Below are 18808 nucleotides of genomic sequence, written 5' to 3'. Positions count from 1 at the left end.
GCGAAGAGAAGTTGAGTTTTGGGAGTTAAAGGATCCCTGGTGTTGTTTCACCTTAATCCTGACGTGGGAATCGGCAAACCCGAGTCATGGTCCTGAGAAGTTGGGACGTGACACCCCCTAAACCCTGGGAACCCCTCCCCTTTAGCGGGGGAAAGACAGGGAGCAGCAGTAGCCGGCTGCCCGTACGTAGGTGGTGAGGAGCAAGAACAACAGAGAGGGCTCGGGTTTTAGAGGCCTCTGGTTTTAATGCGACCTCAAATCAGAAGCGTCTTCCATCAGGAGCCTGCACAAGGGCCTGCGAGAGAGCTGTAGCCATCACTGATGGAGCCGCCGCAGTAGCCATCAACAGAAACGATAAGACAGCGTACCATTCCGTGCCGCAGAAAGAAAGAAAGAAAGGCCCGACTCCAAAGGTCATAATGACGGAGCTGTTTAATGAGGTAACTTCATTGCCACCCTTCTGGGCGTAAGTCTATCTGTGGCAGGAGTCTGCTGCCCGATAGGAGTCCGCTGCCCTGTCCGTGTTGGCCTTCATGCGCGCTGCCAGGCGGGAGAACGTCCGTCCACTGGAAGTGCCCTCCAGGCTGAAGAGGTGCTCCAGTAAGGAAAGACAGCAGCTCTGCCGCAGCAGCCAGGCTAGCCTCTTCCTCCTGCCACACGAGAGAAACTGCTTGGCCCAGAGGCTCTAGCTGTGCAGTGCTAAATGGACAGGGCCGGGGGAAAGCAGGGTGCAAGGAGGGAGGGAGTGTGGGGCTCTGCCGTCCCCTGGTCTACCCGCACGTGGCTCCTTACTGCCTCGGTCCTGCTAAGGCCTATGTGTCAGGTTCAGGGTGGCCTCAAGCCTAGGCAGGTTGGGCCGGGATGCCTGGGACCAGGTGGGAAATGGCTCTTCCTCCCCTGGCTTCTCAGTTCTGCTTCTTACCGGGCCTCCTGCGGAAGGGAGGATACTCTTCTGGAAACAGAAGAGGCACACGGCAACTTTTCCACCTGAGACTTGACAAAGGCTCCAATGGAGGTCCGGGGGAATTGTCTTCCGAGCAGGCTCAAAGCCTCCCTGAGCATTTTCTTTGCCAGCTTCATGTGCCCCATATGCCAGCAGACCTGCAGAGGAAAAGGGAAGCATCCTGATATGGACTAGTTGCCCAGGAGACTGCAGGAATCTCCAAGTGGCTGGAGATGCCAGGGATATCCCCTGCAACCGCGGGAGGCATCCAGCTCCGTCCCCCGGGAGATCCCTCCAGACCTGCCCGTCTCTTACCTCCCCTTTGAGGCTGAAGAAGGTGGCCTCTTCAAAGCAGGCTATCACATCTGCTTTCTCCTCTAGCGAGTTCCTCAGGACCTCCGCTTCGTTCAGCTTCATGAGGGCCTTTGCGCAAGCACACAGAGAGCAGGTGAGCGTGGGTGCAGAGCCCATGGCCAGCCTTGTCCTCCCTCGTCATTGCCTCTGGCATCTGTCTTAAGAGGGCCTGTTTCTCCCCCTGGTGACGCCCGCCCAAACACAGTCACACTGTCTCAGAGCACAGACAGGCACCAGTGATCCTTCAGACTGCCTCCCAGCTAATGCCCCCCGTGCTAAGGGCACAGTGCCTTGTGTCTCTTGCCGCAGAAGAGGCAAACCAGAGGAAAAAGTCAGGGTCTGACCCCAGCATTTCCCTTCCAAGGTCCCGCAAAGGCATGCCCGAGTGCAGCGGCCAGGCAGGCAGGCAGGCCTCTGTGCACAGTGCGTGCTGGCAAGCAGGGCAACTCACCATGTAGCTGTTGGAGACATGCAGGTAGGCAGCCGCAGACTCCAGAAGGTAGTAGAAGGCTCTGGCAGCATCGCCCATCGCCACGTAGTGGCGAGCCAAAGGCACAAGCACCGATTCCACGATGGCTTTGCATTCACATGAGCATGTACCGCTGTGCTTTCTGTCGGTCTTGCTGGGCAGCTCAGCTGTCTGTTCCCTCTTTGCCAGAAACCGTCCTGCCACACTAGTCAGAGGACGGTTCCCAGGAGAAGAAGAGAGCAAAGAATACACAGGCATCACCTGTACTGCTCTTTCTCCCCACAGAGATGGCATCAAAAGCCCTTTTTCAAAGCAGAGCACGAGGCCACGGGCACGTACGACCCGTACAGGTGCTTTGTAGGTAGGGAGAAAGAGACAAGCTGGGCTTTCTGTCACCTCTTCCCACAGGCAAACCACCCGAGTCCCCGGGGCAGGTTTTCCCCTGCAGATTTTGCAGTGCTACTCTGTAGGAACTGGAAAGCAAGGGCTGCTCCAGTGTAGTGCGATGATCGCTCTGAGACCACAGGCTTCCTCAAGCCCTCCCTCACCTCCACGGCCACCTCCTCCCACCTCCCACCCCACAGAAAGCCTCTTCCCTAAGCTGCAGTCACAACCGGCAGCCAAATGGCGGCGCTTCCTTTGTCTCCTCTGGACACCCTGAGCTCACTGCCTTCCAAAATCATCAAAACCGTGTCTGCTCACCCAAAATCCTCCTCCAGGAAAGCCTGCTGCTGCTGCAGAGCACCTGCAGCATCAGGAAAGAAAACAGGGGGTTAGACACCTCCTCACATACCGCGGGGGAAGAACTACTCTCCCTCTCCCAGCGGGCTGGGGATCGCAAGGATCCTTGCAAGGGTCGCGACACACTGCGGAAAGTCTGCAGTGGCCATCCTCACCTCCTGGGCTCGTCCCTAGCAGATGTCCTCCCACCCCATCCCCAGCACAGCCCCCCCTGGGGTCCTGGAGGGCCCAGGCTGTGAAGCATGGTGCACAGCATACCCTCAGGGGCATGAGTCCTATCCCTCTTCAGCTGTTCTCCTGCGAGCACCAAGGCCTCCCAGCTGTGAGGGTCGCCCTGCTCAGCAGGGCCCTGACTGCTCCCTCCCTCCTGGCTGCTGGTGACAGTGAAGCGGTGGAAGGCAACAAAGTCCCCTTGGCTGCAGCTCTTGCATTTGTGCGTGTGCCGCTCCAGGAAGGCGGCGCACTTGCGGTGCAAGGCGACCCGCTGTCTCTCGGGCCACAGCTCGTAGGCAGCCTCCCGCAGCAGTGGGACACAGAAGACCAGCACGCCAGACTGCCGCTCCGTGGTCTTCTTGCTCAGAGAGGGTCTCTCCACACCTGCAGGGCAAAGGGCCTTTGCATCAGCCTGAGCTGGGGCCAGGGCTCAGGGCCGTCCCAGCCGGGGCATGAAAGTCATGCCTTGGTGAGCATCCTTAGCGGCAAACCAGCGCTGCTGCACACCGAGCCTTGCAGGATGAGGCAAAAGGGCCCGCCTTGCCTTGCTGATGCTAGCACAGCCCGGGGGACACAGTGCTCAGCTGTGCTCCAGACAGGAGCTGGGGATGTTGCCGCCAGCCGAAGCAAGCCCCGGCCAGTGCTTTCTCTCCGCTCCTGGCAAGGCAGTCCCCAGCCTCCTGAGCTTCCCCTGCTGCGCCACAGGGGAATCAAAGCTGAATAAAAGCCTCTCAAAGGCCCTGGGGCACTTTGGAGGCCACCTTTGATGCGGATGCCGCAGGCAGCTGGGAGAGGATATCAGTGATTGCACATGCCCTCCCGTGCCTGCGCTACAAGCGGCACTTGAAGGCAGAGGAGCAGAGGCACTTGGGACAGCTGGTGGGAGCTTCCCTCCAGCGCAACGCTAGCGTTCTTTGAGATTGACTTGTAAGATCTTTGAACAAGCCATCCCGAACCGCCATGCCTGCCTGAGCTCCACCCAGCCATTACTGGGGCAGAGGGGGGAAGTGCACCGTGCCCCGGCGAGCCCCACCAGGACACAGCTGGGAGCTCCCTTGGCCTCTTCACTGCTACCACTTACCACTCTCTGCCTGCCGAGAGCTGCCTGGCCCCTTGGTAGGATCTCGGACATCTTCTGGCACCTCTGTGGTTTTCAGCCACTTAAGGATGTTGTCGCTCACCAGCATGTCCAACAAGCAATTCATCTCGTGCCTGATGCCATGAGGAAGGATGTGTGACAGCAGCTGGGTGGTAAACACTGGCCCGATGACAGCTGCCAACTTCAAAACCGTCTGCTTCAGTGGCTTTATCCGGTCCAGCTGGGCCAGCGCAATCTCTGTCAAAAAGAAGCAACACCTCTTTCTCTCTTGCCTGTTCCCCATGCTGAGGCTGGAGAGGCTGGAAAGTCTCAACACATGAAATGGGGTAGACTTTGGCCTCTTCTCCTCGGCACCGCACCTGCTGGGCAATTGCAACCCAGGGCAGGCGTCTTCAAAATGGCTCCACACCTGTTGGAATCGCAGGCCACAAGGCCTGGGGAAGAGCGAGACGCTCAAACAGACGCTCGCCCCCCTGGGGTGAGGAGGGCAGGATCCAGCAGGTACATGCGTCCATGATGCGCCCTACCAGATCTGGAGTAGGGTTTTGCCCAACAGCGCACACAGAAAACAGAGAACCTTCCCCACAGCAGAGGTGGACTCAGAGCTCCCCACAATGCCTCTCTTAACTTGGCCAGAAAATAATATGCCTTTTGTTTGGGGTTTTTGGTTTTTTTTTGGGGGGGGGGGCGCGCGGGGATGGGACAGAACAACGTAATAGCAGGAATGCTTTAGCATGACGTTTCTTCGAGGTTCATACAAATGGCTATGGCTAGAGAGGAGGGACAGTCGTTGACAGCTCCCCCATCCCGCTCTCCTGGTATGGGGGGATTTCCGTGCCAATTCACAGAAAAAAACAACGGATCTGGTTTGGATTAAGTGCCTTGAGAGCGCCATTAGCTGGGGAGCTTAAAAAGAGAATAGCGAGGGCAAAGTCGCGATCACAGCTGAGTCAGCGGCAAGTCAAAGACTTTTCCCAGCAAAGGATTTGCTTCTGTGAGAAAAGGGAGCCATTCTAGTGTTGCACCAATAGCCTTTTCTCTCCTACCTGCTGCTGGAAAGCAGCCAGCAGGCTCACAGCTGGTTCACACCCAGGAGGGGTAAATGGCTGCCCGCAACCCCAGGCCTGTTCCTGGTTGCACTGGAGCCACCTTCCCAGCAGAGCCCCCAAGCTGAGAGGGTGACTCTGCAGCACACAAATGCCCAGCCTCCCTCTAGCCAATGCCCCGCGAAGGGGCCCCAGCACAGCCGCGAGCCGGCAGAGCGGCTCTCGGTCCCTCACCTTTCAAGGTGGTGGGCAGCACCGTGTTCTCCGGGTTCACGTCTGGTCTGATGAAGCAGACCGTGCCATCGTTCCCCGCGCTGGAGCTCGAGGTTGCTGTGAGGGGTGAAGCCTCAACTGCAGAAGCTGGGTGGAGCAAGAGAACACGACTAAGGCAATTTGCAAAGTCACTTGCGGCTTGCAAACGTTTCAAAATTCACCTGAGATGGGACAAGTCCCACTTCACATGGTCCAGTGCAAGCGCACAGACCTGCACGCGCTGAACGTGGTCATTAAGCACAGCAAAACAGGTTCCCACTGCAAGCATTTCTTTGCATAGCCCTCCCAGAACAGGCAGGTGTTCTGCCTTCAGACCAGCTTTCCCAAACAGCCCCTCAGTCAAAGCTTCTGGAGTGCCTAGGGGGCAACTGAATGCCCCGCGACAGAAAGCAGCAGCATTGCTGCCTTCGACAGGGCTACCTCCGCAGCCAGGGAAATTGCCAGTGATCATGCAAAATGCAGCATCAGCCCCGGCTGCTCCCAAGGCCACAGCACTCTGGCTGGCATGGCGCTCTCGGCGGCATTGCCACCGTTTTCTTCCGTTACCACACCCTTGTGGGGATTTATGGGTTTGAATTCAAGTTTCCCAGGCCCGTCCCTCGCCTCAAGCTGGGGTTTGTTCTCAAGTGAGCTGGCGTTGGGCCAGGGTAAATTACGTGCCCATTAGAATGCCTAAGAAACACCAGAAACACATGTGCTCTGGAACCATTTCCCCCGTGTTTTAGACCCCCAATCCCCCCCGCACCCCCCCAAGAATTTAGGCCCCTCCAAGCCACCACAACTCGCCAGCCCCTGCTTTGGCTGTCCCAACAGCAAGGCACGCAGGAGCCCACGCCTCCGCCAGACCACGTTCTGCACTGCTGCAAGATCTGACTCTGCCCAGATCAACGGGGGAACGATGGGGCAAGACTGTGCTGCGGAGAATGCGCCACAGCAACTCGCTAGTCAGCAGCAAAGGTGCTTACTGATCAGGCTCTCCCAGTTGTCTTCTGCTTTTCCACCCCGCCTCCGGGTGCGGAACAAGAGCATGTTGTTGCAAAGAAGGCAGCCCAGCAGCTCCTTGCAGTAATACGGGATCCCCGAGCTTCTTTGGATCAGGAACCTGGACAGGAGCAGACGCGGCAGTGACCACCACAAGAGGAGTAAAGTGAAACACGGTTCAGGTGGGCAGCGAGTCACTTGGGCAATACAGGGTAGCCAGCATCTTTGTCACAGCTGCACCTCGCCTTTGAATGGGACAGTCCTCTGCTGGCTTGGGCTTTTGGGCCCCCCCGAACCTCCGGCCTTCGCTGAAGTCCGTGGGAAAAGAATTGCGGCCAACGGCCAAAGCGCAGAGCAGCGAGCCCTGCCTTTCCCCTCCTCAGGAGCCTAGATCCTCTCTGGCAGCAGGGCAGGCCTCTGTCCCAGGGAATCTCCCCCACAGCCTGGCCACCTAGACCAAGGCCTTTTCACAGCCCAGCCACACTTGGGCTCGGGACTCTTCCTCCCTTCCTCTCTGTGCAGCCGCGAAGGGCTGACACTTCCCACGCTCTGTGTCTCGGCAGTGGCCCGCTCTCAGCTCACGCCTGCCAGGACAAGGCATAACAAGCAACCCACCTCCTAGAGTACTCGCTAGAGTCGGTGATGCTTCTAGTGGCCCTGCGCTCCCTTTCCGGGGGGGCTGATTCCCGCCCGTGGTCTGCATAGGTTCAAGCCCTCAGGAGGAGCTCCCCTGCCTCAAACTTACCTCGCTAGATCCCTGGAGATGCTGTCTACTCTAAGGTTCTGGCAGACCTCCTGCACCACAGCTGAAGGTTTCAGCTCATCCAGATGAAGATAGGTGATTTTCTGGGACATTGTGCTGTCTGCTGCAGCTTTGCAAAAGCCCTCTCTCCTTGGGTAGCCCGGCGCCAAGCTCATGACCATGAAGTAGGAGACATTTCGGAGCACGGGTGACATGATACTCCAGGAGGCAGGGTCGATGAAATGGGCATTGTCGATGACGAAAATGCCAAATTCTCCTCCAATGGTCTGAAAAAAAGCAGGATGTTCTGAGGACAATCCAGTGGAATCCCAAGTGTCTTGCAGGGGAGGAGACTGAGCCTCTGTCTCTTGAGAGGATGCTCTGAAGTCTCTCCCCAGCTGCTTCCCTGCTCAGAAGCTTACTGACTCAATTTCTTTGAGATTTTAAGGTCACACCTAACACCACCTGACCTGCAGAAGGAGGCAGCTTGGGCAAGGGAATGCAGAAGCCATTGCTCCTTGTCCAGGGTACACTCGACGGGAGGAAAGCTATGGGGTGTGTTTGTGGGGCTGCGTGGAGGAGGGGGGACGTGGGGGTGGGGGGTTTCTCAGGCCCCAAAGGGCGATGGCCCGGGCGTGTGGTCCTCCCATGCACTCACACTGCTGTGGTGCAGAGTCTGCAGCCAGCAGGCTTGTTTTCCTTCTCTGACCCAGGAGGAAGGAAGGAAGGAAGGAAGGAAGGAAGGAAGGAAGGAAGGAAGGAGAAAGGCTCACCTTCTCCAGCACTTTTGCCCAAGTCGAGTGCAACTCCTTTTTTCTTTCAATTCCACGCATCTCGCGAACCTTGTCCGAAACGGGAAACTGGCCAGAAAAGCACAGTCAGGCAGAAGCATCGCTCCGGGGCTAGGCACATGAACCCACCAAGCAAGACCGCAGAGCAAACTGCCCCTGCTGGCCTCAGCACCTTAGCTCTCCCCAGCACAGGTGCAAGGAGCCACAGTGGGGGCTGCACCTGGAGCCCAAAGCAGAGGCCCTCTGCTGAGGGTCGCTGGCAGAGCTGGGGCTGGGGGGTGGGCTGAAGAGCTGGTTCTCTGCCTGTAGGAAGCTTGGGCTGGCTGGAGCAGACCACTCGCCCAGCACCAGCCTCTCTCCAGTGCCACTTCCAAGGTGCTGAACAAGGCACCAGGCACTGCCAGATGCAGCGCAGGACATGAACTCACCCCAGAAAGGGAGCCCCCCAGGGCCCAGGAATGGGAAACCTGTGCTACCACCCCCACGATTCCCACCCCCGAGCTCAGGCACTCCCAGCAGCGCGCCCACACAACATCAGACCCCGAAAAGCTCATGAGAAGGCCTTCTCCAGGGCCAGAGACGCCTCTTGCTCTCACCTCGACAAGGAAAATGTCATTGAGGAGACAAAAGCTGCTCTCTTCGATTGTCCCTCGGAGCTTTGTCTGCAGCGTGCACTGCCTGGCACCGCACGGTTCACTGTCCTGGAGGCCCAGGGCCCTGGCCATCAGCGTACGGATGGCAGAGAAGGACTGCCTCACGTTGGCCTCTAGCAGTTCCATGGCAACTACCCTGCCGTGCAAAAGCAAAGGGGACTGAGATCCCCAACAGCCCAAGCCTTCTAAGACAAAAGGGGTGCAGATGCCCTTGGGGGGGTGCTCGTCAGCCACTCGTCTCAAAGTGCTTCCCAGAGGAGGCCAAGCTTTTCACTCCTCATACGAGAAAGGGCACAGAGGGGCAATTGCTGCCAAGCCACTGGGAGAGCCGGCTCCAGACTCTTGTGTCTCCACAGCACCGGCCCAGGTCTCGCTACGTCCCCCCTGCAGAGGAACTCACGGGGCTAAGGGGCAAGGATGGAGCAAGTGGTGGGTTTGCCTTTGGGCTCCAGACCTTAGCAGCCTGACTCCCAGACCACAGGAAGGCTTTTCTGCCCCAGTGCTCCTTCTGGGAAGGAGCAGAGGGCAAGCAGGGCTTCTGAGACAGGCCACCCTGCTGTCTGTTGCATCTCGAGTCAGATGAAAAGCATTGGGCTCGGGCTCTTTCCTTCTATCTGTGCCTGGCCCAGAGGTGAAGGAGGAAAGGCCACGGCTCAAGAAGCCACCTCCAACTCCCCAGAGGTGTAGAGGCGGGAGCAGAGCATGCAGGTGCTCCTAGGGAGAGTCTCCAGGAGGCCTTCTCGGGAGGCTGCAGTCCAAGGACCAGGCGCACCAGCAGAGGGGACGGACTGTTCTATGGCTGCCAGGTGATGGGCAGGGGCAGCATCCCAAAGCTAGAGGTCAAAAACCTGTACCTGTGGCCAGCAGCCTGGCCTAAATAGGCCAGTTCGGTAAGTAAGTGGCTCTTTCCGGAGCCCATCGTGCCCTCAAACGCCAGGATGTGGCTTTGTCCTAAGTCCTCATAGGCTTTCAAGCAGCTGCCAAAGCGGTCAATCTCCTTCTCCCGACCTGTGAAGACAAACAAGAAAACCAGCTGCTGGGCGTGCTGAAAAGCAGAGAGATGCCACTTTGGCTGGCACCCTCCACCGCAGTTCCCTGTCCTGCCACCACTTCCACCAGCCTGCCTACAGCCAGGCCTCCTTCCTGCCCACTCATCCCAGCTTTTTTACCTCTGCCTTCCCCAGAGCGGCAGCCGGCCCGCCTGCCCCACAGTGCAGCTTCCATGCCTTCTTCCCCGTCCCGCCACCCTCTGCCCTCCCACAGACACAGAGGTTCAGCCGGCCCCGTGCAACTCCCCGCAGCGATCCAGCACAAGACTGGAAGAGATGATGCGAGTCGCTGCAGCATCTCCTCGCTGTAGCATGAGCCACAGGGCACTTCCTGGGAGCTGAGGCAGCATCTTCAGTGTCTTTTGGCTGGGCTAGAGTGAATTTTCTTCAGTGATAGCTCCTATGGTGCTATGGTTTGGATTTGTGACCAGACATGGGCGTTGATAACACAACGATGTTTTGGTTATTGCTGAAGAGCGCTTGCACAGCGTCAAGGCCTTTACCATTTCTGACGCCGCCCCGCCAGCGAGCAGGCTGGGGGCACGCAAGAAGCTGGGAGGGGGCACGACAGCCACGACAGCTGACCCCAACTGCCCAAAGGCCTATTCCGTACCATATGATGCGGTGCTTGGCAAGAAGAGCTGGGGGAAAGAGGGAGGAAGGGGGGACGTTTGGAGTTACGGCGTTTGTCTTCCCAAGTCACCGTTACGCACGATGCAGCCCCGCTTTCCTGGAAATGGCTAGACACCTGCCTGCCCATGGGAAGCAGGGAACGAATGCCTGATTTGGCCTTGCATGCTTGCGCAGCTTTTGCTCTACCTATTAAGCTGTGCGATTCTCTTCCCCATCCCGCTGGGGGGAGCGAGTGGCTCTGTGGGGCTGAGCTGCCTCCCGGGGTTAACCTGTAACAGGGCCCAAAACCTCCAGCAAGACACCGAGGGATTAAAGGCACCCCGTGGGTCCTGACATTGCCATGTCTACGCCCAGATGCTGCCAAGAAAGGATCTCTGAGGAGTACAAGGGGGAGAACCCACCACCGGAACTCTCCGTCAGACTGGCAGAAGGCAATCGCTTTCCTGATCCCAAAGACCGGGATCAGTTTAGCCCCCAGGCGTGAGCAGCTCCCTAGCTGAAAGGTACCTTCGTACCAGGTCTGGAGCAGGGCAAGGCAGCACCAGGCGCCTCACCCTGCTTTCCACCCCAAAGAGGTCAACCAAGTAGGGGCCGAGAGAGGCCGCACTTCCTTAGGGCCTCTGCAGCAACACCATCCCTGGCAAAAGCTTCTCCCGCCCCAGCGTGGCGCTAAAAGTTACCAAGGGGAAGAAACTGGGCTTCAGAAGAGCAAGGCATTCTCCACCTACCCAGTAAGGGGGCGTACTCTGACCTCTTCTTGGCAAGACCCATGCCAAATATGCTAGAAGCAGGGGAAAAGAAAACACCAGTCAATTAGCTGGTGAGAAGCCAGGGGACACAGAGAAGCAGCCTGGCATGGAGGGGCAGGATGTGCTCCTCGTGCACCTGCTTGTCTTTCGGGCAGCATGTTTTCCCCTGTATGCACCCCCACCCAAAGTTCAAGCTGCACGCTAGGACAGCTTCAAGCATAAAGAAGCCCAACGGCCATGGCAGAACAGCAGAACGTATCCAGAGGCCACCACCAGAGGCCAAACCAAGAGACGCTGCAGACACGTGAAAGGAGCCAGGGTGTGCTGTTGGCTAGCACACGCTGGCCAAGAGAAACAAGTGTCTTGGAAAGGAGGACTTGTGTCACTGAACGGGCTGGGATGCCAAGCACCTAGCACCTTTGGCTCAACTCCTCCTGGAGTTTCCAAGAGATGGCAATGTTAACGTTCAAACCGTCATCCAAAGCGAAGGTCAAATCCTGGCCCACAGGAAAAGCTGAGGTTTCAGCAGGACGACATGAGGAAGGGTGTCCCCACGGTCCACATTTCCCCATGGGAACCAGGCTGGCCCAAAGCTTCCTGCTCGGAAGCGGCTTGTCCCAAAAACCTCCTTGGGTCAGCATTACCAGGGCATGTGGTGGAGCAAGCACAGCTGAAAGCCATTTGGACAGAGCCTGCAAGGCCAGGTTGTGTCTGCCAAGACAGACTAACCTTCCCCATCCCTGGGGCTTCACTCCCGCTCTCTTAGCAGCAGGAGACAGCAGGGGAGAGAGGCAAAAAGCCTCCCGCACCAGGGCTTCTGACCGTCTCAGCCACAGGCAAGGGAGACCAGCTTGGTCTCTCTCTGCCTAATTCCTCTTTGCTGGCCAAGGCTGCACCCTTGATGACACAATCCCCTCGTCCAGCCCTCTCGGAGGTCACTCACCTCTTCTTGGTGATCCCCACATATTGATAGAGAGTGCCAGGATGACTGAGGCCTTTCATCTTTTTCTCCGGCAGCTCCTTGAAGTAGTAAGGGGGCAGCCGAGAGGAGGCGTAGGTCACTGCATCACAGGACACCAGCCCAGGGTAGTGCACCATCATCCGGGCTGCCAAATTCACCTTCTGGCCAACGACTGCCAGAGAGAGAGAGAGCGTGCGAGAGCGTGCGTTGACGTACCCGTGCGACCAGCCCCGTGGCGCCCTTCCAGGCCAACGGCTGCCTCACCTCCAGCACAGGCCAACCCCACAGCGGGATCAGCAGAACCCAGGGGAACAAACGGCCACAGAGCCCGTTCTCCTGCCACGGGCCAGGACCCGCACTGCCCGGGCCGCTCCTGACCGGCTGCTGGGAAAGCCCTCTCCCAGCCCGCCTTCCTCTTCCAGAGTGCTATGCTTAAGCAGGCCCACGCCAGCCTCCCGCGCCTCAGACACACGCCTCCTACCTGTGTATTCATGCCTCAGAGGGTGGCCGGTGACTCCGCAGAACACCATCCCACTGGTAACTGCAACAGACACTGCCCTGGCACACAGGGAAACAGTGCAGCTTCAGCAGCGCCCCAGGCGCAGTCCTGCCCGCCCAGATTCATCCCTTCCCGCATCTCCCCTCGGCGCTAGCCTGGGCCACCTGCCATCCTGTCCTGCCAGCGCGGGTCCTGGGGACGTGGAGAGCTCAGGGGCGCAACATACCCACGTTGCAAGGGACAAAGGACAGGGGTAGAGCGCATGTGGGATGTTTTGGACACTTCCCCTGAGGCCACTTTCCCTGAGCTGCAACCTGCAGAAGGCCACAGCCCTCTCATGAGCAAAGAGGGAGGGAAGAAGGCACCCGCGATGTCACTGCCTGCGATGGCAGCAACCTGAGATCAGGTGGCTGGACCCCATCCCTGTTCATGGGCCAGTCGCCCAGAAGGGCCTGCCTCTGGCACCAAGGAGCCTCTTGCCCTTGCAAGGGTTCGTTCCAGCACGGTGGCTAGCAGGGTGTGCTTGGCGGGACTCCGCCTGGCTGCCGAGGGCTAAGTCCGGGGCTTGCCTGCCACCTCTCAGGGCACTGCCTCCTTCCTGCCAGGGACAAGGCAGAGCAAGCTAGAAGACACGTCTCTTTCTGGGAAGCCCCCTTGCGCCATCCCAAGCAGCACGCACCCCCACCACACACTCACTCTACTTCCATGAGCATCGTGGAGCAGGAATTGAAGATCTGAATAGCACTCTGCAAGGCGTGAATGCTCTCGTAGGGCAGCTTTTCTCCACTGAGGCCAAACACGCAGAGGAACATGCAGCCCTGCCAAGGACGGATGCAGCACATCTTGCTACAATGCCTAAGAGGGAGCCTCTCCCTCTTCCTCACCGCCCACCCCCTCAGGGTGGGGGGAAGCGATTGCTCCCACACACTCACCTTATCAAACAGGACGATTTTGTTGATTTTGCCTTTGTGAGGACAGAGGATTTCTAGCATCTTCCTGCTGGCATCGTGGATGAGGGTGCGGATGTCCACTGTGCTGATTCCTGCAGTCAACTGCAGTTGGACGAAGAGGCTGGTGACCGGCCGTAGCTCAGAGAAGAGGTCCAGCGGCACTCTGTCATCAAGCTGGAAGACAAGAGCAGGATGGCTTCACCAGCCTGCTCTCCCGGGGGCTTACTGCCCATACCAGACACCGAGGGAGAGCAGGCATACTGGCAATAGCAGGTACTCCCCGAGGAAGGGCTGAATCCTTCTCTCAGTGCACATGGCGGGCAGGCTGCCCAGCCTGTGGCAGGCAGATACCGAATCATTAACGCAAATGACAAAGGAGAGAAAGGTGCTCCGGTACCACCCCATCCTGGGACGGGTGTGGACACGAGGGGCGACCCGCAGGGATGCTCTGGGGACTTCAGTGCAACCTCCCCTTTATCCCACCACCACCACCCCGGCGCATCCAGAACCATACCCCCAGAAAAGACAGGCAGACAGAAGTCTGCCGCCCACCACCCGTATCTCTCTGAGGACAACACACGCAATGGTGCGGCACCAGTGCCCCCTGGCTCAGTTTCCCCGCGCTGTCTTCTCAGGGTGCGTTTCCTTCTCTTTGTCTGTTCTCGTGAGAACTCCATCTCTGCAATGCACCACTTCCTCTGCCCTCCAAAAATGCAGTCCCCAGCAGTGGTGGCCTGGACGTACCTTCCCGAGAGCAGCTCCTGACATGTACTTGCTAAGCACGTCGTACGCATTAGCGCCACCGGGCAGGAGAAGAGCAGGTCTCATGGCACCTGAGGAGAGAAAAAGCAGGTGGTCGCTGGGAGGACAGGACTACGAGGTGTTGGAAAGCAGGGGCTGGCACGGGAAACGGGGGAGAAAGAGTCTTCTGCCTTTGCTCATGTTGCCACCTCCAGATGCTCACGGCAGTGCTGTCCCCTGGAGGGAGAAGGCAGCAGCAGCCACCGCCCCAGCTGATGCACGCGAGGGCCAAAAGCACGAGTGCCAGCCGAAAGGAGGAAGAGGGCGCAGGTGGTTCCTCTCTGGCCCCTGAAGCAGCCAGGCCCCAGCTTTCCAGGCAAGCCGCGAACAAGGTGAAGTTGGCACTCACCTTCCCCTTCCAAGCGCTGGCTCCTTGGGTGTCGTACAAGCTTGCGTAAAGCGTCTTGGCGTTCTGACCAAGACATCGGATCCATGCCTGTAACCTGGAGACACACGGCGTGAAGGCACTGCCACTGGCCTCCCCAGGAGTCCCAGGGGACAAAGCCTGCCCTCCACCGTCACTGCCCAGAAAAGGGGAGAACAAGCCCACCTGGCTGGATGGGACAGCAGTGCTTCCTCAGAAGCACCGGAGCTGGGCAGGCATCACCCAAGCATCCCCCAGCTGTCAGCAACAGCGCCATGACCCACAGAGGACATGGCTGGTGGGGCCAAAACCCTCCCAGTGCCTCCCGACCCCTCAAACCAAGCAAGCCCAGACCACTGTTACCCCTGAGAGGGAAGGACAAGAGCTTCAGCTGCCCACCCACTTCCACAGCTCCAACTCTCTCCACATCCAGCTCCTCAGCCTTCTGACACCTCCCTCCTTCATGTCCAGGTCTGGGTCCTCAAAATGGCTCTACAGGCCATGCCACCCACCTACCTTCACAGCTCTTTTGCCTGCAAGGCGCCTGGTCCTGAGCCGGTGCTGCTCACAGAGCTCCCAGGAGGTGGCTGAGAGGATTACTTCACCTGCATTCGCAAGCTCTTCCGCCTCACAAACTTCATCCAGGGCCTCGCCACAGATCAAGAAGTACTGCCGCCTCCTGTCTCCGACTACCAGGAGGTCCACGGGCCCTGCAGAGATCCCTGGTGAGAAAGAGAGGGAGAAGCAGCACTGACACAGGGAAGATTTTGAGCTCTACAGCCCCCAGCATCTCAGCTGTTCAGAACCTAATCTGAAGCCCAGTGGGGAGACTGGCGTTATGGAAAGGGAGGGCATCCTCCATCCTACTCAGGGGCATACTGACACAGGTCCCTGAAACGGGTGTCTAGAAACAGACAGTGTGTTGAGAGTGCCGGGTGTCTTAGCCAGCTGCCTGCCCAGAAGCCCAGCAGCCTGCCCAGAAGCCCAGCAAACCAGGCGGGCTTGATCACTGCCTGCTCTGCTAACGTGCAGGCAGGTTGTAGCTGTCTGCTTGACAACACCCATGACAGCCTGCCAAAGCCCTTCCCAGAGCCATGTGCAAAGCAGCTCCCCTTTGCTCTTTGTGAGAGGCAGGGGAGAATCCAGCAGGGCAAAGGATGCAAAGCTGCCCCCTCCCCCCCGAAAAAATGGAAAGATAACTACCTCCCACAGACATTTGTGCTAAATCAGACATTTGAGGACCCTAATACTTGATCTGACGCCCGCTTTGCCTTTAAGCTTCCTCTGCATCTGCAAATGCACGCAAACCCAGCAGGCCTGGTCTCCCATCCCCGCCCAGACTACAGCTGGCCCCTTAAATGCTCGCAGGAGATGCTTTCCTTTGGCACTAGCCCCAGGACGGATCCCCCCATTCCCTGCCAGCGAGAAGCACCCCGTGCCACGGCGCCCGTACCTATCTTCAGCTGGATCTTCTGACCCACGTGCGTGTCACGCTTCCCATACTTCCTCTGGATCTGCCGGCTACACTGCAGCACCAGGCTGATGGTCTTAGCCAGCTCCCGGGGTGGTGCTCTCCACAGCACCAGCACAGCATCCCCTGGGGAAAGTGAGGGAAAGGGAAAGGCTCTGCTGAGACCTGACTCTCCCCGACCTGCGCTCAGTGGCAGGGACAGCAGAAACCGGCCGACGCGCTGAGGAAGATGGGCCTGTGGGAGGGCATCGTCCTGGAGGGCCAAACCCTGGGCACCGGCACACCTCTCCTCTCCCGGGCCAGCCACAGCAGCCGACAGCCGGCAGCGCTGGCACCCCCTGCCCCGAGCGCTCCTCTGCAGCTGCAGCACACCAGGGCCTCGTCCTGCCCTCGCAGCCTGGCAGCCCGAGCTCCGCCATCACCAGGGCCTCCCCGCCCCTCACCACCACCCCGACACACACCTTTGGCTGCGCTTTCTCGGGGGTCTCCTCCTCTCAGTGCTTCCTTGTCCCCCCACCCCCAGCCCAGGGTCCTACCAGCAGGGGCAGAATGAGGGAGACAACAGCCCTTGCCAAAGCCAAACCGGAGGCAGGCAGGCCCCGGGAGAAAGAGAAGCCTGGAGAAAGGGCACTGCACGGGGGCTGCGTGAGTGGCCAGGACGCCGCCTCAAGGTGCTACACAGAGCCTCTTGAGAAGCAGAGCACAGCAAATGGCCGCCACAACAGGTAAATGCTGCAGGTCAGCACACGTGGGCATCGTCGTCCTAAGTACATACCAGCAAACTTAAAGATGTCTCCTCCAAAAGTCAGCACCTCTGCGGACAGAGAGAAGGAAAGGAAGAGTCATGTGGACACCTTCTTCCAGAAGCCACAGAGCAAGCCCCTCCGCCCCGAGAGGAGCACCCAGGTGAGGGTGCACCGTGGGGCACAGCCCAGGAAAGCACCACTCTGGCCTGCCTCCCGGGCTCACAGGGGCCACAGCCCTGCTACGTGCACAGCAGGCACGGAGGCAGGCCTGCGAGCTGCCACCAGATCTCAGAAAGGTGGAGGCTGGAAGGGACCTCTGGGGTCCATCTGGTCCAACCCTGCTGCTCAAGCAGGGCTGCACAGAGCCAGCTGCCCAGGACGGTGGCTAGATCATTTTTTAATAGCTCTAAGGAGGGAGACTCCACAAGCTGCCTGGGCAACCTGTGCCAGCGCTCGGCCACCCTCACAGTCAAAAAGCCTTTCTTGACGTACAGAGGGAACATCCTGGGTTTCAGTACATGCCTGGGGCGTGGCCTCTGCTCCTGACACTGGGCAGCACTGGAAAGAGCCTGGCTCTGTCCTCGTTGCACCCTCCCTTCAGGTTTTAGACACATTACTAAGATCACCCCCCAAGCCTCCTCTTCTCTAGGCTAAACAGTCCCAGCTCTCTCAGCCTTTCCTCATAGGAGAGATGCTCCAGACCCTTCATCGTCTTTGAGGACTCTCTTGCTTTGCTCTACAGGGGCTGCCAAAGAGGTGGCCACCAATGTGCTCACGGTCAGCTTAGAAGGGTCAAGAAGTCCCCTGTGAAAAGGCGCCCGCGAGGGTGTCACAGGCACACATATATCAGCGCCAGCATCCTCGGGTCACTTGTGCGCTGGCACTTGCTGGATGCCCCCAGCCTGCTCTGGGCACTAATGCATCACTGAGCCGGGTGTTCATGCCAGAAGCACAGAGGAAGCTGCTGAGAAAGCGGGTGCCTCCTCAGCCACAGGGGGGGAGCAGAAAGGACCTGCGCCCGTCTTGACTCACCGGGAGACCCTGGCTGCTCTTGCTGTTCCTGCAGGCCACAGAAAGCCCCAGCCCTTGCAAGGAGGCAGGACCAGGCTGCCCAGCATGTCTACCCCCACCCTCCATGAGCAGCCTCACGGCCCGATGGCAGACAGTCCCGCAGCACGGCTCTTACCCTCCAAAATGTCACACAGGCAGGAATTGAGGGTTTGCGCCAGCTCATCAGTGCCTCTGTCTGGGCCGGCCCTCTGGATGAACTTCTCTGTCAAAGCAGTGAAACCTGTAACAGGGACACCCAGAAGTCAGGAAATGCCCACGTGGGACAAAGGACCTGGCAGCCAGTTCCATGCTGCCCGGCCCGAGAACCTGTAGGTCACACCTTCCCACGCGCTGGCTCAGTGCTGGTGGTGGCAGTGGTTGACCGCCCAACATAACCCGTCCCCCTCTCTTTGGGCATCCCAGCAGAACACCTCAGCAGTGACAAGGTGGCCACTCTGTCTGAGGAGCCGGGGCAGGGCTCCAAAGGGCCTAGCGTGTCCCAAAAAGGCTCGTGTCCGTGGTTGCTCCTCCCTGCTCACCCCACCTGAAATATCCGCAAAGAGCAGCACTCCTTGGACAGCCTGAACGGGACTGATAATCTTGAGGTAGTCCTCAGCAATGAGACTGGGGAGAAAAGCTGCTGCTTTCTCCAGCTGTGAGTGGTAACGAACGGTTCCTCTCCCAGGCAGAAGCCATCATCAGCGCCCTGTGGCACACGGGGTACCTCAGGAGAAGATGGCCGTGCCCAGCTGGGAGGACGAGGACCTCACCACACAGTGCGAGTTGCACAGTGAGCCCGGGGCCTCTGTGCGGGACTGGCCCTCTGCCCTCATGGCGGTGCTCACAATCATCTGGCAGTGACCTCCTCCGTAGGTTATCACTTGCTTACCCATCATCTGTCCTCAAGCAACACAATCAGCTAACAGCGACATCGTCTGTATGTCATCGCCTGCCGAGCAGCTGCCGCCGTGACCCAGTCTCCCTCCTTGACGCTGAGCCAATGACTCGGAGGCAGCCAGCGCCGCCCCACTTCTTGGAGGACAGTGCCGAAGGGAGGCTCGTGCAGCGACCCGTCGCTGAATTTGCAGCTACCTAACTAAGGCCTTGCACCCTAAGAATGGGTCTTTGGAGGCTCCAAATGAGGCTTCGTACCCTAAACGAGGAGCTTGGCCCCTAAAATGAGGCTTTGGGCCCTCCAAATGAGCATTTGAACCCTCCGGATTGCAGACT

The 18808-nt window shown here is 58.8% G+C and overlaps 1 protein-coding gene across 1 annotated transcript; it reads right to left on the bottom strand.

Moving 5' to 3' along the window:
- Nucleotides 1–472: 472 nt before the first annotated feature.
- LOC126037200 (adenylate cyclase type 10-like) lies at nt 473–18471 on the bottom strand. Its single transcript, XM_049797465.1, has 24 exons — nt 18349–18471; nt 18123–18231; nt 17715–17819; nt 16558–16596; nt 15765–15908; nt 14828–15033; nt 14297–14383; nt 13129–13320; nt 12893–13014; nt 12179–12255; nt 11680–11869; nt 10716–10768; nt 9160–9313; nt 8249–8441; nt 7635–7721; nt 6865–7148; nt 6104–6240; nt 5100–5216; nt 3802–4056; nt 2766–3104; nt 1749–1963; nt 1259–1366; nt 923–1101; nt 473–650 (listed from the first exon to the last, which is right to left on the bottom strand). Exons 1-24 carry the CDS (start codon nt 18469–18471, stop codon nt 473–475), a joined length of 3693 nt encoding a protein of 1230 aa, XP_049653422.1.
- Nucleotides 18472–18808: the final 337 nt, after the last annotated feature.

Source organism: Accipiter gentilis, unplaced genomic scaffold, assembly GCF_929443795.1.
Source record: "Accipiter gentilis unplaced genomic scaffold, bAccGen1.1, whole genome shotgun sequence".
NCBI classification, from domain to species: Eukaryota; Metazoa; Chordata; class Aves; order Accipitriformes; family Accipitridae; genus Astur; species Astur gentilis.
The sequence above is the reverse complement of the archived record's forward strand: the minus strand, read 5'-3'. Positions and strand labels throughout refer to the sequence as shown.